A 26,230-nucleotide genomic window follows, 5' to 3' on the forward strand; every position below is an offset into this window, starting at 1 on the left:
CGACTCACGTAAAAGTTAATTGAAAAACAGGAAATTAAATTTTCGCAATTCCCAGTTGTGCGAGTCACGGCTTCTCGGATAATAGAGGAGCCACGTGTCGGGGCTGGTCTTTGCAACGACTCCTCTATAAATTATCGGTTTGCTTAATCATTCGCCGTCTGATCCGCCGGATACGTTTGGGGTAAATTTATGTCTCGTAATATCTCGTCTCTATATCGCGTCGATGCGGATCACGTATACGTACGCAAAACGAATCTTTTCCTAAAATGGCTGCATTACCGTCGCTAATAAGGATATATTTAATCGTTCATTTTTAACTGACGCGATTGACTCGTTGTCGAGAGTGACATTTACCGCGTGAATTATTATGTGCTTCTTCGTGGAGTTTTTCTTCCCGAAAAGTCAAACTTTAATTTAATTCTTTGAGTTTGGCATTCGACGCGGCTATGGCAGCACGAAAGCGAGGACGCTAGATCGATGCGCGGACCGACGACTTCATTTTGGAAATAAGAAAACTTTTCTCTTGCATGCTCGCGCCCCTCATCCTGGAAGCAATGTCAGATGGTGAATTTCATTATCGACACAATGCCCGATATCTCTACATTAAAATCGTTCGGGACGAGACACGGCACGTCTGACGAAGCTTGCAGCGTTGATTAGATACGACTCGATATTGTCCAATATTGCTGAAATTTTCCATTATTTCGTTTTTCTATGCCTTGAGTTATTTTTCTAAACTTTTACATTTGTTATATGCAATGTCCATATGATACTTCTTTTTTTTTTTACAGGTTGTTCATGTGTTGTATACAGCAGCTCGGACAGACCTCAAGGTGGCACTTTTACATCTCCCGATTATCCGAAACGATACCCACCGAATATCGATTGTCTTCTGTACACATTCATTGGTCATTCAGATGAAATTGTTTTTCTACAGTTTCATCACTTCAACATTCGTCGTATCTGGTCTGAGTAAGTGATCTATATCTACGGAGTAAACATTCAAAACCTGCCATTTTTTTTTGCATATTACCGTCAATTAAAAATGAAAATTGATTACGTTTACATCACGGTGGAGAATAATACGTAATTTTAGTTTCTATTTATTGAACGTAGATAAACGAAAAAAGCTGTTAGAATATTTAAAAAATTAAGCTTCTATCGAGTAATATGAAGTAAACATCAGTTTTTAAATGTTTGCTCCTGCCCTTTAATTATATTATCTTAACAACATAATTATAACGCATCAATACGTAAATTTTGTATCTTCATAATTTTCGTCATTTAGACGCTCTCGCGTATGATATCATATATCTTTTTCGTAAATTATAATTAGACAGGCTGTTTCGCCATGTTCAGCAGTGGCAGACAACGTTATGTTAACAGATAAATTATCCATGCACAACGATTTGTCATGCACCTAATTCAAGCCTTCCGTTGTCCGGTAGAGTCTATTCGCGGTTGTCTGCCGTCAATGGAATGCAGCCGTGTTCCATATGTTAAATTATACCGATATGGTCACGTGAATATAAACATATAGTACATATATGTATATATATATATGTATATATATATATATATACATACATACATACATACATTAAGAGTACGTAGAGAAAGTGTGCCAGAGAGAATTTCTAGCGTTGCATTCACTATGACCAGTGGTGCCGAATGACATTGATTTCTACACTTGCCAACGATTGCTAGTTAAAGCAAACGTGATTTGTAATGACAATGTATTTTGTTACCTTTAATCAAGATTATTGTAAATCTGAATATCCGTTGGTTTTTACTATTTAGCCAAGAATATAATTCGTTATTGATTTTTATTTCTGTAAATTACGTAGTTTACACTTTTGTGATATTTTCTTCAGAAAATTGTATTCGTTCACGAGGGAATTCCAAGCGAAATATCTTTGCGTATAGGATTGTTCGCTAAAATTCAGCGCTCGAGAGTGCAGAGATCTTTGAGACACAGTAACGATTTTAAGAGCGTTAAGGGTCACGCTATAACCGGCAGAAAGTAAAGTCATAGCAAGAGTTTTTTTTAACGATCGCCCGCTTCATTAATTTCGTATTAACCGTGATTAAATTCTTAATTTATTGGCCGCCGATTAGTTCTTCTTTAAGAATCCTTCTGCATGCAGATCTATATATGGATGAAGATACTTTTTAACGAGGCGAGATAAACCTATATCGATGTGATTTATTTAAAATGTTTGTTGTGGACGGTTAATTCATTAAGATAACGCTGCTGGTGAATTGAGGAATTAAAGTCAGCTTCTTCAATATTTTACGTTTCAATAGTTTTACGAAAACACTTAGAAATTTGTGACGTAATGACCATTTCGTGAAATTGAATTCGAGATGCGATTCGTCCCAAGGTGAGGGTGGAGCGAGAAACGAGTAGGGTGACTTATGGCACAAGTCCCGGTAGTGCTTGAGCAAGGCAGAGGGTAGCAGCCAATTTGTAGCGCGTTACGTACTTCTGTTACCTAGGGGAAAGTGCAATGGTGGTGCACGTGTAAATCGTGCATCGCTAGAGTGGCTTGGCAAAACTTGCAAACTGTTTCGTTACTCGTAAGAGGAAGTTAACGCAAATAGAATTTAATGTGGATTCTTTTCCACTTCATGACGACAAACTCAGTGTTAGTTCTACATATCCACGTACATTTGGAAACTATATTTGACATTGCGTAATAATGACCACGAGTATTTGCAGAAGCCCTAATAGTAATACGAAGGAAAATATAGGAAATTAGACGGTGGGTTGACGTTCTCCGAAACGGCTAAATGCGCTTTAAATCTAGCTTTACTTTAATAATCTATGTACATTCGTCGGGGATTTCTCGTGCTTCTGCGTTCTCGCAGAATTTACGTTGCGCCTGAATGCAGTGTTTTAGGATCCAAAACGAGCGTAAGTCCGTTGCAGCAAGACGTTTACTTCACCTGTACCACAATTTATCGTAGGTAGGAATTTAACGTAGAATCCTTGGCAAAAACGAAGGTCGGACATACATGTAATATATATTTTAATATGGATTATATATATATATTATTAAACGTTACAGGAATAATTTTGAACATATATTTTTCTACTATTTAGATTTTTGAGATATTGAATGTTTTAAAAATTTTTTATATAATATATTCAAGGTGCCCCGTTTTAAAGTTTACAATGTTATATCTCGCGAACCGATGATTTTATTGAAAAATATTTCAGATAAAAGTTGCATGATTTGGAGGGGGACACATGATCTAGATGAGTAATGTCGTAGATGTCATCGTTTTCAAGAAATTTTAAAGGCGACTAATTTCTTAAATGGAACTTGATTTTTTCCTTGATAAAAGTTGTAGATCTCGTCGAGATGTTTTCAAAATACTATAATAAAGCTCTCTTTTGTTAAGAATTTCCTGAAATATTTTAAATTTTGTCATAATATTTTTAATATACAATATGAAATATCTCATAAAGTATTCATATATTTCGATAACTTTACTTTCATACTTTTATATATAGAATAATGAAATAAATCGATTGTTGAAAAAAAGATATTATAATATAATACTTTATGAGATATTTTCTTCATATTTTAAATTGAAAATATTATAACAATATTTAAAATATCTCAGGAAATTCTTCAGTAAGCAAAAGAGAGCTTTATTATAATGTTTTGAAAACATCTCGACGAGACAATTTTTATTTCAAGGGAAAAATCAAGTTCCATTTAAGAAATTAGTCAACTTTAAAATTTCTTGTAAACGATAACATCTACGACATGACTCACATCTGGATCATGTGCCCCCTCCAAAACTATACAACTTTTGTCTAAAAAAACATTTTTTAATAAAATCATAAGTTTGCAAGATATAGCACTGTGAACTTGGGATACCCTGTGTGTGTGTGTAAGTATATATAATATATCACACAGACGTATATTTTTTACAGTTCATCATTTTATATGTAAACCTGTAATGTAACTGTAGTGTAATTTTATGCGCATATTTTGTTTGAAATGAGAGTACTTTTTTGATTAAAAAATATTTTGTATAGTCGCGGTGTGCTAAGGCGTCTTTTTTCGTGAGCTCGAAGCTCGTTCGCTTATATTCGCCGCGCGTCAAGTCCCACGGCAACGCGCGAGTGAAGGTATAGGTATAGGTATAGGTACCCTCTTCCACTTCCGTTGCATCACAGCGGGCTGTGGCGTGCCTGATTGCACGACGCGACGGTCGCGCGGCGTGTTCCCTTGACACTCGCTCGCAGTACCTGCCAGCTCGATTGCAGCCGTAACGTGGGATGCGCCGGGACAACAGCGTTCCCCAGACCGCGACACCGTTGTGCCACGATGTATGTACATTCCGCTGCGCCAACCCCTTTCGCGTTATCCTTTTCGCTTATATCGATACCTATGTTGTGTGTCGTTCCCGGCGTCTGAAGAACCGAAATTCGACGTGCGATTCCTTGACGGTTAATGGGGTGATTTGAACGCACGCACACGTGTTGAATGCAATAAATTTAGAAATTTCTGTTTGAAAGATTTGTTCTCAAGATGCGTTGCACGTTTAGGCTCACCGATTGGTGCAGTATAGGGTAACTTAACACGCCCGCGATGAGTCAGTCAAGTTATGCGGAAACGGGAAGAGTAGCGGAAGAGCATGCGGACGAGTTCCGGAAGGAGGAAGTTACGACGACGTGAAGGGGATGCTAGCTCCGAATACAACGGGACGTGTCTCTATGGTCGGGACAGATTTTATTTTCTCCGCCAAACTCGGTTTCCTTTCCTACGAACGGAATATGAATCCACTTTTTGTGAACTTGTGGTTGCACTTCCCTTCTATACTAAATCCGTTATCCATTTGGGAAAAATGTAATATCACCGTTGCGTCGATTCGGTCCGAGAGATGTCATCGTGACTCAAAGAGATACTTTTAACATCGCATTACGAAATCTACATGATCGATCTGCACGATGCGATGTTAAAAATCCAAGGATAAAAATCCAAGAGCGTCGATCGCTCTAGCTGTCAACCGATTCGCGATCGCTGTAGCGCGCTTTAGCGATGATCGCTGCGGACGCCTGCGTCCGCGGCGGCATACGTTTACGTATGCAAATGCTCATAGCGGAATTTGTGCTGTCGCACATTATGCATCGAACTGCGTTGGGGTCACGTCGACCGGCGGAACTTCCGACAGACAAGACGGACCGTTGGAAATGCATGGCAAACAATCCGGTAATGCGCAATGCTTCGCGAAACGTAGACGCCTACGCGCTGCCCATGCCCATGCCCGTACAAATCACTCGAGCGATTATTTCGGCAGTTACATCTCGTCGTCAGTTACAGACCGTCAGAAATTTCCGTGGTTGGTTTTCGAACGTTCGCCTACGGCTACTGTCCAAGTATCCCTCAGGAACTTTATCTCTAGAGAATAGATCTCGACTGTTGTTCGTTAATTTAGACGCACACCCAGATGGACATCACCTAATGGCAATTTGTTCTGTACGTTGGTTGCCTTTCAAGTTGCAGAGCAGATTGGTTGATTTCAAGTTTGTCCCTCAATTATTTCAGATTCATTCTTTCGCTGCCAGCGTTTCACTTAACCACCTAAAAAAAATGAATCGTGTATTTCTTTTCGATCCGAAAACTTTTTACTTGCACCCAATATTTTCATTTAATTGAACGTACTTAATACTTGTATCTATAATTGAAATCTGGAACTAAATCTCAGAACGGGAGCGCTGCCAAAGTCAATTCTGTTAGTTATTTTTATTAAATTTTCACTTGTTGGCGAACGTTGTGAAGAAAAATCTTGTGCCGGCCTTTTTCTACGATTTACAGTCGATGACCGAGTCTATGCCGTGTAGATTAATATTTTGTTTTGATAAAAACGGAAGTTATAGGTTAGTACATACATATTATATATAGTTGAGTTCTTTTTGCATACAGCGCGCGCGTCCTCCGTCGTTTATGCGGAGCACGCACGCGCGTCCTCCGCGAGTACGCTCCTTGAGCGAGATTCTATTTACAAATCCTCCGCCGTCCGCGGTCATAAATCGTTTCTACTTCTAAGGATCGTCCGGAATCGCGTGCCATGTCCAATATTAAGTCGTCTATGGAGATGGCCCTATTAATATGGCACACGAGGCGCATGGCGATCGTTTACAGAGTGCCGCCTAGTGCATGTCCTAAAGCTTAGAAAATCCCTCGGAGAAGAGAGGAAACTTCGGCTTTATATCCAGGGGCGCCGATAGTAAGCCGCTTCCTCTACGAGTTATATACGAGCAAGAGATACTGCTTCAAGTTTCCAAGCAAACTAAGGATCTCCTAATGGATACCTCCGGGTTCTAACTATTAAATGAGCACGATGCATGCGGCATGGGGCATGCGGGGCTCCACGATAGCTTTCGCGAAAGTAAATTTTTTATATAAGACACTTTTCGAGATACCACATATTAATTTTGTTGTCAGTTTACCGTTTTTACTCTCAGCGACAACAACGATAAATAGATACCATTTTTAATTATTAAGAAACCAATACTTGCAAATAAAATAGTTTCACGCAATATTCGTATAGTATTGTTGGATTGTATCGACAAAATGACCAAACAGAAGCTTTGAACAGAACGTTTTCTGGCGATGAAAGCTATACCGGATTACGTATCTTCGTTTAGCGCAATTTCACGCAACGCGGTCGTCAGCGAGCTATCTTGGCACGGAATGCGGCAATGCGGAGTACGGACGACGAGAGCCCAGAGAGACGAACAGGATGGCTTGGCGCCGTTGTTTCGCCGTTGTACACGGAAACGCGCGGCTACTCCGGAAGGAGAGGAAACCTCGAGTTTGCGGCGGAGGCAGCGGACAGTAGTGCGGAACATTGTAGCATTGGCTTTCGTAACGGCCCGTGCCGAATACCTAGCGGCCAAGCCGCTAGGAATTATACTTGTCGGTGGCGTAACTGCTGAGATTAATTATGTGCGAGATGAAATTCCTGGACTACGAGCTGTGACAATTGTGAGAACGGTTCGTCGCCTACCTCGAGGATTAACTATGAAGAGGTCTAGGTTTGAGTCTTCTCACTTCACGCCTTCTCCGTCTAGCTATGATCATCCGACTTTGCACTCGGACATTAAATTAGCCGGAAGTGCGCACCCCGTACGAAACCATATGCGAAATGGCAGACAAAACGTTGGATTCGACGGCTGGAGTCGCGAACGCGACAGAGTGAAGCTGTAAAACATGCCTGACTGTAGTCCGTATTCGAAGTTTCTTTTTAATTGTCATGAATATTTCAGCTGTCCGCGGAACAAGAAATAGGATTGGATTTCGCCGGACGAAAACTTTGCTCTTTAGAATCGTAGTGGTTAGACATGGTTGTCTAGATATCTTTGTTCTTCCTTTTGTAAAGTCCACCGTTATCTAGAATTTTTTTATGCCCTTAGGGGAAAAACGTCAAAAGTCTAAGAGGGGAAAAGATGTCCTAGTAATCACTATAGAATTTTCTTTAATTTGCATAACGTATTTCCTTTTCCTAACGATTACTTTCTCTTTTCCTGTAGATTATTCTTTCTATGACGCTTAAATTGATTGAAAGAAATTTATAATTACGGATGCACGGTATTTGGGATTACTTAAAATATGCAAATCTATAATATAAACAATATTATCAGAATAGACATTTGAATACTTATTAAAATGATAAGTATTATGTATATTAAGTCCCCTCGAAGTCCTGTCGATAGTACTTTCAATTATCATAAATGCAACAACGTTGACTTCATGAAATATTCAATATAACGACAGCCGTCGAACGACCGCGGAAGTTATCGGTAAACAAACTTTGTCTCGGAAATGAATGGCGCCACTAATGTCGGAAAAAAGAGCACGAGTTTTCCTTTATTGAACTACGAAACGACTCATCCATCCTACATTCACCATTAATGGTAATACGAATATGGAGATACATACGTGATCGCGTACACGCACGATTGCATAAAACTCGGTCGAAGGTAGAAATATTTAACACCTGTGAAAAGAAAATAATTTCACTAGAGTCGATTATTTGCGGAATAAAAGGTCGGTTTGATGACAAACATTTGAATTCCACGACTTTCTATTTACAATTGTGCGTAAAACATAAAACGAAAATAGAAAATCGAAAATTGGAAAGTTTCTTTATTGTAAACGAGATACAGCATATGAAATATACTGTCGTAAAAATCGTAAAAAAGCAGCTTCATAAAAAAAGTTAATTAAATAACCATATTGATACTCTTTTGCATGTAAGAAAATTGTAATTATTTATTTCCTTTTTAAAATATTGATATAATAGTCTAGACTCTAGACTCTGAAACGTTTTTCTCGCTAACATTTATTTTCTGTCTTTAATACTTTTAAAATATGCGCAACCGGGTCGTTTTAGTGAAATGTCTGTATAAAATGAAGTGCTTTCCGCGATGTCTCCAATGAAAGGCCACTTTACGCGATTAGCTTAATACCGATTTTTTCCCAGAGCATTCAACAATGTCTATTACGCATAACTTTTTAATTTACGAGCGTCAAAGAGATAATATGTTAAAAAATTTTCAAGATCTCATTGGAGGGAGAATTCGAAAGATTCTTAATGTAAAAAGTTTAAGTTGATGTTCTGGCGTTGGCACATTGGTGATAAGCCATAATAGCTGAAGTAGATTTATCCGCAAGTGTGTGTGTTCGAAATTCTTTCTTTTTTTATCCCGCATCATCCATCACGAATAGGACAGTTGCTCTTTTCAACTACACCACGAAATTTTTCGACGATGCCCTCGTCATATCCTTGCGGCCATTATTTAAATTCGCATTTCATCGCATCGCGTATACGTTCTGTTGACGTAACGCGTAGCATCTCACAGTGATGTTTACTTTCCATCAGGGGCCAAAGCGCAGGCATTCGTTATTCCGTTCGTGGGACAGTTTCCAATTTCCGAGGCTGGAGTCACGACCGCTTCACATGTCGCCTTCCTTGATTCGTCTCCGCTGCTCCTGTAACGTTGCACGCGTCGTATGCGCGATGATTAACCATCCCGCCCTTTCACGAATGGCACGTGCAAAATGGAGAAGCAGGGGGTGCGAAACGCGAATTAACGGGGAGCTGGCCTTCTGATTGCGCGAGTTCCATCGTAGTTATTTTTTTCTCTCGCATCGCTCCCGGAATGAATAATTCAGAAGATCTCACCCCAGAGTCTACGTACATCCTCCCGCGACCTCGTTCCCCCGCCGCGACCTCCAGGCCGCGGTGCCACATTCCACATTCCGCAATCTCTTCGTATCTTCGTGTCCCGGCTCCCGGCTCCCGGCTCCCGGCTCCCGGCGTTTGCGTTCGTTCCTTGTCCGGTCGTTCACTCGGCGACCCGCACAGCTTCTTCACAGGCCATTTCATCCCTTACGCGGATCCTTTGCATACTTAAATGCACGCGCGATACGCTATTCGAGGTTTGACCTTTCGTTCGCTCTGGTATCCGATGCGCGTTTCTCTCGTGAATCACTTGACGACATCGGCCCTGTTTTGGTTCTGGCCCGCTTCGGTAAATTCATCAAGGCTTGATGTCGGACGATATCGATGCAAAATTTATAGTTGGATCAAACGTGATTTTATTATTAATTGTATCTGACAGTGTAAAACGATTAGTTTTTTGCAAGGAATTAATTATAAGTGACTGTGTTGTGCGTGTATGGTAATTTATTTACAAATTAAATAGTCACGTGAGTTTATTAACGCACACACAAACTTTGAAGAAAAGAACGTTAAAAAATGATTTATTTTACGCGCAAATTGGACAATGAATGTATTAAAATATCGTACAGTAAACATTCCATATATTACATAGAAGAGCATATACCTCTATTTCACCTCGTATCTCTTGTCATTTGCATATTATGTTGTTTATGATCGATTTATTCTACCTATCGGTTGATCGAAAAATGTCATATATGTATACAATGTACGTTTTATTCTGCAATGCGAACATAAGAGATACGTATATGTATATTCAAAAGTAAAACAAATTTTTTTAAAGGGTTTTTATCTATCATAAGACAAAAGTATTATTCTGGGTACGTTCAATTCAATTGTTCTTTGGTGTTCTTTGATATTCAATGTCTCTTGGAACATCTTGAATAAGAAATGCAAGCAATGTTAGTTACTGAAATAAAATACAAAGTATATTTAATGTTCTTTGTCATTATTTATATATTAAGACGGCTTTCAAAGCGAAGTGTACGACTAATGTCGTTAAGGTAGGCACCATACAGTTTTCAGTACAAGTACGACATTATGTAAAAGCCGATTAGTTCCTCTTTCGCGTCTCGCCTTACATCGCGCAGATCGAGTCATTTTTAAGCGTGGCGCAACGATTGATCTGAAGCATGTAATTATTTCTCTTCACGTCGTCCTCAATACAACACCCAATATCTGAGTGAATATTATTTAATAATTACGAGGAAGCACCCTTTGTCGAGTATTCAATGGCTTAATATATAATTTAGACGTCAGGTTCGTTTTTGATAGGTGGTTATAAGAAAAGGCGGTTGTACCATCGCAAAAAGCTCATCTTCTTATTGCATTATTACTTCGCCACATCGTCGCTATATAACATGACAGCATAAAAGGCTCATGACGATGCAACGAGGCGGCGTGATTTAACTGCGTCATGGCATTCGTGCGAAATTCTCCTGCGACGCTTGCTCTCCCGTATGGATGTTATACATGGAGAAAGGGGATTCTTCTGTTTTACTTATAAATAAAGTCTTTCTGTGCGTTTACTATAAAGGGTCTATGTAATATGCGTGCATGTGTGTAACACAATATATTATTTTTAGATATTTTTAAGGTGTTTGCCATCTGGAAGTCGCAGAATGATTTGTAACATCAAATTATGCAAAATATAGATCTTAACATATAATGTATGTAAATGATTAAAATACAATAATTGCTTTGAAACCAAGATGATATGGGCACAAACTATAGAACCGCGTAATTTATTTATGACAATCTTTCGTAATGCTTTCTTCAAGAATGAGAAAGAAGAGCAAGCGTCGGTGGTGTTCGTGCGGCGGTCTTCGTAGCTCTACAACCGTTCTACTGAACTGTTTGACTTTTATGAGCACTAAACGTGAGTGGCTGCGATACCATGCTACGAAGATGTATCGTCGTTATTTATCGTGTGTCATACACAAAATTCAAAATTCGACTTAGACCGAGACATCGTAAAATAGCTCGACGTCGTTCAATTACACTTTTTAGCAGGAGACATTATATGACGTGAAATGACAGACTCTGAGATAGATTGATAAGAGTGAGTGTCGTGCAAGTTTCTTTCTAATTAATTTTTAAATAAAGATAAAACAAAGTAGGTCAAAAGTAAGATATAAAAAGAAGGCAAGAGAAACACGTCGTGATAGACGATAGATGATAAGGTAGGGCAGCTGTTCTCTGACTTGAAAATTGACTGCAATTATAAAGAATAAGATATTTGGAGTTAGACAAAATTGCTAATCGGAAATTATTAAATCGTGTGTTAAAAATAATTTGATGTAAATAATAATTTAATTTAATTTCAGTGATGAATATACCGAATTTTTCTAATTGAATGAGAGACAAAGTGAACTAATATAAATAAAGAGATCTATTTGTGTAAAATTTAATTTCTACCTATTTTGGTGAATGTTTAATTACTGCATTGCACTTTGTGTCTCATCTTTCATGAAAAACGCGTGAGTAATGTAAGAGAATTTTCCGTTCTTTTTTGTTTTTTAAAATTTCAAGTTTCTTCCCTTAACGGCACATATTTGTATATTATAATGTATATGTACAGTTCAGTGATTTACTTAGAGAGAACTTAATCGCTGTTTATGATACCCTGTTTTAGTCTGATTACTTTTGATTAGATTACTTTCGGTTGTTGAATCAAAGTATTCAAGCAAATAACTCATCAGTTGTCATCTTTAAGAGAGATGCTCCATGAAAAGAAGGAAGGAAATTAAATTGATCGAGAATGGTAACAGGATGGAAATGGAATACTGAGTGAGTTATTTGAAAATACAGCACGTTCGTAATAAATCAATGATAAATTTTTTATTATTCGAAACAGATATTATAAGAGTCAGTAATATGTTTTTTTTTATTGACTAATATGAAGAATTGAATATGGTTACAAGCAGTGATTTTCCTCAATTATTTATTTGAACTAAAATAATATAATAAATTATGATAAAAAATTAGAGTAATAATAATAAATAAGATCTCGCGATATGGATAATATATATATACCAGTTGAAATATTTAGTACTCTATTAATAAGAAACGAGGAATAAAGTTTGCGCTCGCGTCGTCACTACATTCTCATTATTTTCGAAACTTTGAAATTAAACTTTTTAATCGGACAAAAATCAGGCACTTCTCTTCATTGAGAAAAAGTTAGAGAAGGGGAATAGGAAGACTGGATAGGCGAGTCACGGCGTTTGAGCGGATAAGAAGGGAACGATCGTTGTGGGAAAAAAGGCCAATGCTGCTATAATAATATAAAGATGACGAGACGGATTTTTCGCGCGGATTAAAGCGTTCGATTAATTTGAACTCGAGAAGAATGGCTCGCATACCCGGTACAACAATACTTGGGTCCTTCTCTTGTCGAGCTCGTTTGATCGGGTTTGTCTCGGAAAAAGATTTGGAATCGCGTTTCCTTAACTATACGAACGAGAGAAACGTTGAAAAGAAAGAAAGCCAGTGAAGCGTACGAGAGCGAGAGTTTTGAAGAGACTGAGGCTAAGAATAAGATTGAAATAGGGAGCTAAACACTAGGTTGAAAATAAAAAAAAAACGATCCCGCGCCTCGTGTACTCTTAGAAAATTAAAATACTCCGTCCTTGTCGCATATTTTTATTGATTTGTACTGTAGCGCAGCCGGAAGGCTTTCTTCTGCGATTTCTGCAATGCAAGTAGCTGTATTACAAATAAAATGTGACGACAAGAGTATGCCGAATCGTGCCGCGAATACCGGAAGCTCATCTGCTCGCTTCTCTGTGGGCCTTGCTCTTCCCTCCGAAAAGTGCCACCACTGACGCTCTTACAATCTTATCCTCTTTCACGTCCATCAAATCACCGTTCGCCCACCGTTAGCCATTTTGCTTTTCTGCAGAAGGACGCGTGCGGAAAACGTAAAAAAGATACGTTCCCATTCGTTCTCCGCGATTGAAAAATACCGCCGCGCCGGAGGGAGAGAGAGAGAGACAATAAATGCCCGGGGACTAGAATATGTGGGTCGAAAGTACAAGGAGCTTGAAGATTTTAAAGGTATTGCTCATACCGCGCTATTATAAGCAATTGTCACTAAGCGCTCTTTGCGGATGTAAGAAAATCGTCATGATGGACGTTATCGTGAATTCGGCAGTAAACGCGAGTGTAAATTCTTATTGTTGTGTACGACGGACACAACGGCTCTTTATTTTTATTTGTCTCTGTTTTACTTTTATCCACTTCCTACGACGAGTTCTCAGCTCACCACCGTTTTCCGACCACTATCCAAAGCAGATGACAATTGCGTTTGTCAATCTTCTTTCCTTTCCTCCCCTTTTCCCCCTGCCTTCCCTCTCTCTCTCTCTCTCTCTCTCTTTCTCTCTCTCTCTCTGTCGGAAAACGACAGGAAGTTTGTTCATCGTTCTGTATTTTGCTTGTAACCGGGGAGTCCGGGGACGGATGCTTGCGTTTTATCCCATAAATTCTCTTTCGCGCGTAAGTAATCGTCGGTAAGAAGCTGAAATCGTATCCGTTGCAATCTCTCGCGCTAAATGAGAAACGGGAGGGAAAAGGCAGCAAGAGGCAAGAAGAAGAAACGAGGCGGGATCGATAGAACGTCTCGAGCACAATGGCGAGAAGCGAGCGGCTGTGTGAATGCGTTAGATTGCGCGACGATATTACAAATCCTTGAGCTCATCATTAGGCCCATCGTAGAAAGATTCTTGCCGAGCGGGGTAAAATCAGAACGACGTTGAGGGAGAAAATGGCTCGCAGTTATGATGTTATGAAAGCTCTTGCTCTTGAACAAGTAATAATTATCTCGTAATTATGGTACAGTAACTTCTCATTTTCTCCACGAAAATCGCTCTCATACTCTTTTCGCATACATTCTAAGGAAATGTATAAACTACTGAATAAATGTAGTAGCATATAAAGCCCCGTGCTTTTGTTATATGTATATATGTTTAACTACCGTTCGCAATTTTCAAACTTCTTTTATCTCTACCTATATTCTTTTCTTCTGAAATATATTTTCTTATCACACCAAATTTTACTTTACCTATTCTATCTTAGGCATTCCGTACGTATGTGCACCGATTTGTGTGCGAGACTACGACTTTAGAAATTTATATAATGACCAGTCACACATTGCACCTATTCGCAGCTATAAGAAAGTTCTTGAGATATACTAGTAAATAATTTTTTATATTGTTTATATATATCGCAAAAGAGTAGCGATCGTCCGTCACCTATCTATCCTTTTCGTCGATCGATCGGATACTTAATACGTGTCACGTAGCAATCTGTCTGTTACAAACTTGGCAAACGTATAACGTAGTTTCGCGCGATACGGTCAAGTGGCAAGTGGAAGTGGATACTTCCTTTACAATCAGAACTATGCGAGCGGTACCTATTCAGCCGTTTTGAAGTCGACGAATGGAAATAGTTGGACTCATATCGAATCGCTTGAGTCGGCCGGTACCGTCACCGATGCAATTTTTGTTCCACTCGAAGACAATAACTCGCGAAAGGGGGGAATCGAGTGGAGAAGATACAATGGAGAGAAGCAGGTCACGAGCTTGGCCCAAGCTGATAACATCCCGTCATATCGAATCACGTACGTTGTCCGATATTTAATAAAAAGAGAAAGAGATTCCCGAATTTCTGTCACGTCTTATTAATACAACAGTTACTCCATGGCGATATGACGACCAACAAAGCAAAATGCTATGCAACAGGCCATACCGAATAATTTTGTTATACTTTTTTTGTATCATTAAATATCGCGCTGTATCTCTTTATCTTGCTGTATCTCAGAGAATTGCCAAGAAATAATACGTTATGTAATTTTAACGAAACGTGTGAAATTACATGTGAAAGGTTTATTTAAAACGTTTAGTTTAGTTTGTATGAAAGCTATCGTAATACATAATTTTTTCTTGAATTATTATAAATTAAATTATAATTTTCATTTAAAGTCCGCGATATCGCATCCGTGTGAAATGCAATACGAATAAATCAGAATTTTAAGAGCGCACCCGTGACGTTGCATATCTACGTCCATAGCAGAAATGTCGCGAGCACAATCTTTATTTATTTAGAATTTAAGAATAATACATGGTATGTTTTCAGTAGCACAAATTGCCTCTTTTCAAAAACATAAGGGTGCGGATGTGCGACATTTTCACGATGTAAGACTGTCGCGGAATAACAGTTATATGCTATGCATGTGTATTCCGTTACATATAACGGAAGATCAATATTAAATTTTTATATGTCGCGACTAAAAAAAAATTACGTTCAGGTCACAAGGTACGAGTTGGCACTAACGTTCACGTTGAAACATGTAACGTACCGTAATGTCATGGTGAACCTAACGTGGATAAGGGTAGCACTTTGTGATACATTTACAATTCACGGAAAAAGTGGTCCACGCGGATATCCGGCAGAACGCCAATGTTATTTACACTCGCGAAACAAGTCCAATAAACATTGCGATCCCGGAAAAAATTTCGTCGAGCGCACAGAGTCTCCCTCATATACAGATATTTTTTATTTATCACCGTAGTTTCGTCGACGAGACTCTGTGCTCGCATTTGCGACCGCGCGTCGGAAAATGTTGCGCATTTGCATCGAGTTTTTCTGCGAATTGTAAAGTCGCAATGGAAGCATATCGAACGTCCGACTGTTTTCCTCAAATCAACCAGGTTCCCCTAGCTAAATACGAGCCGTCTTAATTAAGTAAATGATGTGACAAGAGAGCGAAAACAGACCGAACGAACACATTCGTTCCGCGATAAAAGCGCGCGATATATAGTGGCAAAATATTAAAAAATAGAATTTTTTATACCTGGCGAAGGGAGAAACGCAGTACCACTGAAAACGGGATTCCCGTCGTTCAGAAATAAATATAGGCCAGCACCACTACCGGCGGCTAAAAATACGGCCCATTGTACAGAGAGGAGCGTAGGTACACAAAAATATCCGGTGCCGAGCCGTTGTCCGAGTTTATTGCGCAAGATTCATCTTCACGCGGATGCGGTTGATATACACAATGGGTAAATCAGTTCGCGCGGGCGGATGCTATTACGGAGGCGCTTACAGTTTATTCGCTATATGTATCGTTAACTCTCCCGACGGATTCAACCAAATACTATGTCACCTTTTGCAAGAAATAGTGCCCCCGTTTTTTATATACTACAAAAATGGACATGATAAAACATTAATGTTTGCAGTTTAGAATTAAGTACGATGTACTGCGAGAGAATGCTATCAGAAGTTGACAACATCTTATTACTTGATGGTTCACTAAAGAATAGTCATCACGTAACGCAATGGTAGAAAGGGATAAGTAATAGTCGTCGACGACGAGGTACATGAGTACGTGGCATAAAGTAAAGTACGGCACGTGCCGGAGCAGTCGCTCAAATGCAGGGTTAAGTCTCTCGTGATCTTACGCTTTCCATACTTATTGCAATCGCTCACGCTCTTAGGAAACCTGTGGTTATGTTGTTCGTTCTTAGCTTAATACGCGTATTGATACAGTATATCTGTATAACGTCGAATGAATTTTGCAGCTACAAACTTATTAAATCTTTCTTTGCTATTTTCTTAAATTTACTCCGTGTTATTTGCTTAATTTTTTATTTATTATTTTCTCAAGTTTTTTTTATTAAACAACAGACAATTATGAAGTATCGTAAAATCGGGTTGAAATCAATATTTACGCACTTTTTTCCATAGAGGGATCAACGAGAAGCTTCAACGTTCGATGCAATGGCATTGATACCACAAAGCATCCCATTGTTGCATTTGTCTGGATGAATATAACGAGTACGGCGACTGATTCCGTTTATTCGATCGTTCGAACACGTTCGACCAATCCACCAGACAGCAAAACGTCCCATTAGAACCTGAATATCTGAACTCTGTAGTTTGTGTGACATATCGCGCACCAGCTAAATTATTCCCTTCGTTATACGTACATTCTCGTCACATCTAGATCACATTTTATATGTAAATCGCGTGCGTATCGAATAACCCGCATACACTTCTTCAATGATAGCTCTTGAGCGGAAAGGTAAAGAATGAGCAGCGAGTTTTAGTGATTTAGGGTTAAGAATGCGTAATGCGTAATATTTTAAGAATATTAAGCGCACCCTCGGCCTCGGTAAGCTCGCGGAATATCTTTTTAGATTATTATCCATCACGACGGTCGAAGTCACTTAAGATGTTCCCACAAGACTGTCGTGATATTGAAAAGATCATGGATTCGTAACCCCGACGCCATATGGTTCAAATGAAAAGTGCGGGAAGAGTATTAAAGCATACCTTCTGTGGAGCACGGCTGTGCGCAATCTGCGCTATAATATAAAATGTGAGCACGTGGATTTGCCGAACTTATAACAGAAAATTCCTTAAATGTCGTTCTCGCGCAAATCTGTTCTGGAGCAATCTGTTAGTTTATTTGTTTGTTAAATCGATTGCAATTGGATAAAAAGAAATCCTTGACGTAATCTCATTGAGCAGCGTTATATTAAGGATTGCGGATTGCGGAAACTCGACGTAAATACAAAGGCGATGCTATTATTCGAAAGATGTGCTTGCACTGAATTCCGTGTTTCCAGTATGGCACAAGAGTACAAATCTCCTGTCACCAAGATAGTCCCTTAGTGGTGTTTGCCGAGGACTTGGCCGGTCGACCGTACGGATCGGGATTTCGGAGGATTTGAACAAATTGTTGCGCCGAACTTACTCCGCTCAGTTCCTGTCTACTTAACGACTAGTCGAGATTATATCCCGAATTTCGCGTATTTTCTCGTTCTGTGCGACATTTCCGGGAAAACAAAGGTAATACGGGTCGCAATCTCGATGCTTAAGCTAAGTAATTGAGATGGTGTTCTATATCGTGAGTTAAATGGAAGGTTTTAATTAAATGCAGAGATATTGCGTAAGAAATCTTATTGAGAGTAATGTCAGAGACGAGGGAAAAATTATTATTGAAAGTTTTATATATTTAAACTTGGATTTAATCCCTCATTCTTCTTTGATTTTAAATATATAATCTTATCGATTTACGTGTACAATATATATAATGTAATTCCATAATTAGAAGAGAGGCAAGAGAGCATTAGTCGAGGACAAACGGTTTCCTTTTGGATAGCGATTAATGGCACGAAGCTGCGGCACTTGAACAATATCATCTGGCTTTAACATTGCAGCTCGACACTTGGCATAATCCGTGAGGATATACATATCTAGAAATGAAATAATGGGAAACGCGAACGATGCAGCGATAAACGTTGCATGTGCCTTAAATTAATATTTTAATAACTATCATGCACGTAATAAATTTTATAAAGTATGATTTTTAAAAATGCACGTAGTGATTTTATCGAAACTCGCAAAAAAATATATAATACGTACAATCAAGATATAATCAGGAATCAATATAAAATGTGACAATTATTTATTACGAGTATTACTCTCCAATAATTTCATATCTCAGTTTTAATAATATTTAAATAAAATATTGATTTTTGAACGTAGTACTAGGCGATATCGCGATATTTTTTTTATATTTTAGTTATTTCAATGAAAGAAGCTTATAAAGCGTTACCGAGGACTTTTCATCGTTTCATTTATTGTACCAGGGATGAAAGCGCTGCTGGAACGTAGCGTACCGCACATTGCTCGTTACCAAGCTCGTTACACATTAACATCGTTGCACAATGTTCCTTATTATGTTTTCTTTTTCTGAATAGACAATACAATTATAGAGAAACACGCACAAGTGTATACCATCTAATAATATCCTTGTTGGCAACCGTCAGAGGCATGACCATGATGTCGTCGAAAAGGGCAATGATGAAAGTTAAGACATATCGCTCTACGGATCTTGTTGTCTTTTTGAATTATTGTATGAGGCGACCACTTTTCATCGTTGAGGGTCGTAGTCCCGAAGGGAGTTGGTTTGTTGCTCAGGGAAACGCGTCGTATCAGCAGGATAAATGCCTTTATTCTCGAAGGGATGCAACTAGCGAAGACATATTGGGCAGAATATTCTTTATCAATTGGATTATTTCAACCTATCGTGTATATACGAAGCAAAAATCCTATCCTATTTAACTGCTTTTTAAATGATTAAGATAATTTTACCGGTACTTAAAACAATTTTGCTTTTACATACATATATGTGTATGTCACTTTTGATAGTTTATAAAGAAGTCTATTTTTTTTTTGAAAATATCATGTCAGCAACAAAGCGTTGTTTAAATTTATTTTCTGCTTTTGTAACGTGCACGCATTATTTCTATATAAGATGCACGATTTAACAAAGACACACGGTTCAAAAGAGAAGTTTATGAGATTTTCTGAAGAAAAAAACCAGCAATTTGTCTGTGTTGTCTGCCTCGTAATACGCAAATGCTATTTTAACGACAATGGATCATTCAAGATGCGACGATAATATTCGTACTTGAATTACGAATTCCGCTGGCACATGTTATTGTAGAGAGTCACGATATAATCCGTGCGTGTAGAAGCTCTTGCGATATAACGTATTTGACTACATCCTTTGTTGAACGATTAGACGCAACATTATATGCACACCTAGGGCCTGATGAAATACCCGGTACTATTATCTGCACGCTAGCTTAATTACCAGCACGCTCTTGCGTCAGTAAATTGTAATAATTTTGGATGGATTCTTTTATACATGAAGATTCTTCTTTCATAATATGTTGCGATTAGTAGTAATTGCGTAGATTACACCGAATGTTAAAGCCGGAACGTGTCATGTTCACATAAAATGTTCCAGGAAAAACTTTATAGCATTTATTTGTGTTCTATTCAGTAAACTGAAAAAATTTTTTGTTACATATTTTTATTAAAATTCTGTTCAAATTGTCAATTTATCGTAGATGCTTAGCTCTCTTTTCTTTTATAGAGCAGTTTTCGAGATTTCAAAGAAATGAATTAAGATAGGTAACAGTACGATCGATGAGAGTAATATCAGAAGTGATTACAAAGCTCCGCGCTTTTGACGATTCTATTTTTCAACGTGAGAGAGGATTTCGGCATATCATCAACGAGTCTTTTAATCAGAGATATCAGGATAATACTTAATAATTTGAATTTTATGAAAATAAATTATATATGAAGTAATGATATATATCTTACAAGCAAACATATATACATATATATGTATATAGGCACTCTCTCTGGAAATATATGTATATCTAAATCAATAACCGTTTTTAATTAAAATCATAATTAAATTGTTTTATGACATAATAAGCATACCAATCAAAGTGATAAGAACGAAAAACTTGTCATTTAGGTCACCAACAGCGTGAAAGTCTTTCTATAAACAGACACGCTAATTACATAATATCGTTTCTGTACATTGCGAACATTTATATTCTTTAATAATGCAAGATATTCGCATTGTAGTAAGGCCGGCGTTTAAATTGACGTTTAAATTAAGCTAACACTTAAATTGATGCTTCAGGGTTAAGACGGCAATTCCGTTTATTCCATGTCACGAAACAAGGGATGGTCGATGGCGCGAAGCCAGCGACGACACCTTAAAATATCGATCGGCGTACGCACACCGCGACCGCCGTCCATTGTGGTGGATTTAGATTCTCATAAAGCTCTATTGTTTAGCTGAGCTCGCATTCCTAAATCTCCATTGTCGCTCGGTGGTGAGTACAATTGCTACGCGTTGGCGAGCAGTAGGCTTGCATGTCTCAACTAAGCCATTCGGATTGAGCGATGGACACAGTCATCCCAGGAACACAATATGAGACTTTACAGCGAGTTTTACTTTACGCCTTACAAACAACGAAGGATACTTTGTTTAACAATAAAATTGTTTTTGATGAGATTAGTTTCGAAATCGTGACGAAACAGTACAGACGATAATAATCACCGAAACAGACTTGTCCGTTAATATATGAATGTGATACGACTGTTCTCATTTAATTATAGCTAATAATAATTATCTATTACGATTACTATGTCAATGAAATCAATTAGTTATCTGTTTTTAATATTCTCTATTGTACGGGTAGGCATTATGTCTCTCGTGATATCTGAATAATGAATAAATAATATAATATAGAAAGTTTCACTCAACCTATACTGTGAATTGTAACGATGATACGTGATATCACGATAGGATATTAATGGCATCGTTCCCAGTTCCCAATCTGTGTTTAATGAAATTACTAGTTACGATAATGGGAGGTGTAATGCTGTAATGCGAGCATGTAAATGATCATTGAAGCTACGCATGGAGAATAGAATATTTGTATATCAGTAGTTTCACTATGCTTGCGCTGGGCTATTGTCAAGTTACTCGATAAGTAGTTAGGCTCACTCTTTAATCAGCCAGGAAATAGCCATACGTCGCGTCCGATCAAATTCTCGTAATATTAACATTTTATTTTATTAGATAATTTTTTTACATATGCAATATCATAATTATTACGTTTTTTTGCCATAGTTGCGGATTTTATTACAATTTTGATGAATGGCAGCAATAATGTTAATAACATTTTTAATAAAACGTATCGAGAGAATTTGTCAACTCATCGATCATATCAACTGGCATTAGAATTATTTTCAAACGTTCAGTGAGAATTCCGTTAAGCCGATAAAAGCTTTTATAAGCTCAGTAAGATATCAGAAACGGAAGAAGGAATAAGACATAGAAAGAGGAATGCGAGTGCTTTATTGAAGAAAGAAAGTCGATAGTCTAAACCTGGAGAGAAATCAACGAGTAACGATTCAGAGTTGGAAAGTAAAATTATCGTTGAGTAAATGTGCTTGATATTTTCTAATTTTTAAATATCAACTAAATTTTCATCGAATCAAATATATAATATATACTTTATAAATTGTTATATCTAAGAATTTTAAATGTCATAATATTTTATGTATTTTGTTATGTGAAGTTATGAATGCAAATAACATATCAGAAAACATGTAATTTTTATATTAGTTAATATTTTTATATGGTAATTATATGATAAAGAAAAGTTCCATCCCCTTTGTTATATTTTTATGTAGAGATGGATTAACGTCGTTGTTCAGTTTTCCGTTTTGTACGAACTCCGATTTAAAGTGCGGTTAACATGTTCTCGACGCTCTCACCGTGTAGGCGTCACTACGTAGACGAACGAGGGAAAGAGAATTTGCTGCTCTTACACGCTCGTACACATACAAATACGTACACAATACTCGTAGTCTTTTAATGGAACGCGCGTATCACGGCGCTAAAGTAGCACCAGCCAGACGTTTTTTACGAGCTCGTCTTGGATATGAGCCATTTGATGTAAAGCTGTTTGAGTGCAACTACATTTTCTGATTCGGGCCCGAACTGCCGCAGGCATTATTTGGAAACAATGCAAGAACTGACCGCGTGCTGTCCGTCCGCCTCTATCCTTGCTTATACTGACTGATTAAGCAGAATATTTGTGTAAAAGTGAGATGCGTTTTTTTTTTCAATTTGCACATTTCTGTGTGTCTCACACTATTAATGAAACTTTTAAATATAATAAAATAAGAACAATCGTGATAAGACAAAATGGTCTTTACCGCGTGTAGAAAACGATCAATCCTTTATACATATAGATAAAATAATTGCTTGCATGTATTTAAACAAATACTTTTTAAGTTCTAATCTAATTTTACAAAAGTAAGATAGTATACATTTATTAATTTTTATACGTAAAGTGGAAAATACTAAAATGCGAGAAAAATATTTGAATGAAGCATACACACACAGACACACACATATTCACTCTTTTTTATGTACAAGAAGCAGAGTTATATATTTGAAGAATTACCTTTATTAATGGAATCAATAATGAAAACGTGATTCTCGTTTTGTCGTCCGGATACAGCACAAATGACTTATAGAAAGAGAATTAATTTGTCTGTAGGTTTAATTACCGTAAGTAACGAAATGCAATCGATAATCATTATGCATTGGAATGTTCCAAAGAAACTTTATACGTGCTACATAATTTTTCGCGAAATAAAAACTATGAAATAAAATACCGACAGTACATATGTATATCGTTAATATTTGGCGTATATGTGTTAATCAAAAGAGTATCAAATTTAACCTTGCGACTGTAATAGGGTGAGGTTTTCCGAGAACTCTTAAGTCATCGCGAAACACGACTTGCACGTAAGCGCTGCCGTTGCCTGCGGAAATTACAAGCTGGAATTGCGCGGAAATAACGCCTCGAAAGATCCGATGTTGCGCGAATAAAGTTACGAGTAATACAGTGCTATTTGCGTAGTCTCTTATTTAAAAAAATAAGTAGAAGCTCACAGAGAACCTTTTGACAGAATCTGAATAATGTGAATATGAGACAAGAGAAAAAAGTGCATACAAAGCTGTTGAACGGTCAGGGATATTTAGATCTCAGACATTTAATTCTCAATTTTTTCACGTTTCGAAAATCGAATTATGTATAGATTAAATTCAATTTATTGTAAACCGTCACGTAAAAACGGATGTATGCTTTTTACATTACATCAAAACATTATATCTCAATGGCTCGCTCTGATATATTGATAGTTCGAGTCCGTTGCATGGGGAAACTGAGGAGATAAGTTACGACGTACACGTATTTGCGAGACCGATTAGTTTATCGTTGCGGGGATAAGGATGAACGTATAAAGCCGTGGGCTAAATTCGGAGTAACTCTCTTGCATGTAATGTATACGTAACCTCGCTTACAGTATATGCATTTCGAATTAAATCACGTGGCGTGATTGGACAGGCGCGTAGGAGAACCACAGAGTTGGTTGCACGGTATACGCTTGCGAGAAAACCTTTGGGAAGTCAATATCACAGTTCCGGAAATCGACAAAATGTCAACTCCTAATGGTACATTAACCTTAGATCTGTTCAATTATTAAAATTACAGTACAACTGTTTTTTTATACATATATATGTTTGAGTTTCTATCTCTTCTAGAAAAATGGAGAGAATTTAACGGAAGTATGTCTTTTTGTACATACGTGCGGGATATTTAATAATCGAATGGAATACAATGATAGATATATTTGTATATGATTGAGAAAATAATTTACAAAATTTATTATAATTATTATTTTTTTTATTACTTTATGCTGCTTATTATTGAAAAATATTATACAGTAATTTTTCTTTTTTCTGTTAAATTGTTTTCTACGTTAAATTTTCAAGTAATTTAAATCGAGTAGTTGAAATATTCTGTTTAATTTCCCAAAAACATATTTTATACCCATATACGCGATATGTCGACGTCTGGCATTGGGCCAATCATAAAGGACTCTTTGCGAAGTTGGGCCTTCTGTGTTCCCTGTTACACTGACAACTTTTGCGGACTCTCGGCGAAAACTTTTGGAATCGTCGCACGCTAATCAGGATCTCTGCTTCAATCATGAGATACCTCTGACTTTATACTTTTATTCCTAGAGTTGACTTTTTAACCATTTCATCATAAAATGACGCGAATTGTTATTTTGATTTATTATCATATTGTTATATATACTTTTTTTAGCGTAGAGTGACAGGTACAAGATATAAATGTCAAAGTTTGTTTCTCTCTCTCTCTCTCTCTCTCTCTCTCTCTCTCTCTCACGCACACACTCTCTCACTCTTACTCTCACTCTCACTCTTACTCACACACCCTGTGGCTCTTTGCCTTCAACAGCGTACGACACCGTTGCTATATTTGGTGCAATTGCCAATATCGAACGCCAACTGCAGTTACACTGCCTGAGCAACGATAAAGTTATATTCGTCATCGTTCGCGCGCCGATCACATAGAAACATAGATCGTTGTATTTACAGAATACGTATAAGTAAATCGCAATGTACCGCGTTGCGATACTTATAAGTTTTATTTTGGAAGTATGCTTGCTTTCGAATTCTTTTAGTGATCGATAGTTTGTGGACAACGAAATATAGCGCGTTTTCATATAACAGAATAGTAGTCTACAAACTTTCTTCACGACTTTCGTGCTACTCTACATTCATTTATTTCTACGTATCTATGTTTGCAGCTAATACTGACAAAAAACGACGCGGAATGTATCTATTTGCTCGATGTAGTTGGCGAAATTATGTGAAAACCACGAGTCGACCGTTAATCTTAAAAGTGTTTTCTCCACTTTACCGAGTTTCGACATTTTGATATATGAATGAAGGAATGGGAGAAAGGTAACTGCGAAGCCCACTGTATATCCTAATATTAACGGGAAGCTTTCTCCATTAATATTGCACGTGTAAGCACGTCGTGTACAAACTAGGCTTCGATCATAATAAAATTTTTACCACGTTTTAACTTTTTGACGTACGATCAAAAAAAGGTGCAAAAGTGTCGGCCGTATTTCACGCCACCCGCTTTTCTCATAAAACTCGTACCCATCCGACGTGGCCAAAGGGTCTGACAGATTCATCAGCGGTTCGATTTATTTTTTTTTTCCGCTGAGTTCCAATCGAGCACCATGATCGTTCATGATTTTTCCTATCGCGTCCTCTCTAGCTCCCACCGAAACCTTAGAAAATATCACCCGGGCATCGCACGGAAAGTGAGAAACTCGTTTCCTGAACCACGTAATAAATCGCGGCAGCCAGCAGTCAAGCAGTGTCCGAGTGCAACCATTGCAGTGCGGAAAAGTCGTGCTACGAGAACCGACGCAAAACGGTGCGAAGCAACGCCGACGTTCAAGTGGCAACAACCTTTTCGTCTTCGGTCACGGATCTCTACATGCGATTTCAACTTTTCTTAGCGTGTCGTTTGACAAGCGGGTCTTTCGAAACTCCGAAACAAATCGTTGGTGTTTCTGCCTCGGGAACCCGCGAAGGGACGTAACATTATGATATACTCGTGCGTGCTATACGAGCCTCGAGAAAGCTCGCGTAAATCTTGATTCGTCGAGCTTTAGA

At 37.9% G+C, this 26,230-nt stretch overlaps 2 protein-coding genes across 4 annotated transcripts in view; one reads left to right on the plus strand and one right to left on the minus strand.

Annotated features, from left to right (window-relative positions):
• M (zona pellucida domain-containing protein miniature) overlaps positions 1-26,230 on the minus strand; it is a 267,575-nt gene that overhangs the window by 87,943 nt on the left and 153,402 nt on the right. The gene's annotated exons all lie outside the window — the stretch shown is intronic.
• The window catches only part of Sol1 (CUB domain-containing protein Sol1), a 232,044-nt gene that overhangs the window by 55,619 nt on the left and 150,195 nt on the right, over positions 1-26,230 (plus strand). For all 3 annotated transcript variants that reach the window (XM_077410713.1, XM_077410711.1, XM_077410712.1), the window contains exon 3: positions 792-972. In XM_077410713.1, coding sequence (XP_077266839.1) covers positions 792-972 — 181 coding nt within the window. The remainder of the gene's footprint in view (positions 1-791; positions 973-26,230) is intronic.

This window comes from Temnothorax americanus, unplaced genomic scaffold (genome assembly GCF_048541705.1).
Source record: "Temnothorax americanus isolate GAGA-0224 unplaced genomic scaffold, ASM4854170v1 Scaffold29, whole genome shotgun sequence".
NCBI lineage: Eukaryota > Metazoa > Arthropoda > Insecta > Hymenoptera > Formicidae > Temnothorax > Temnothorax americanus.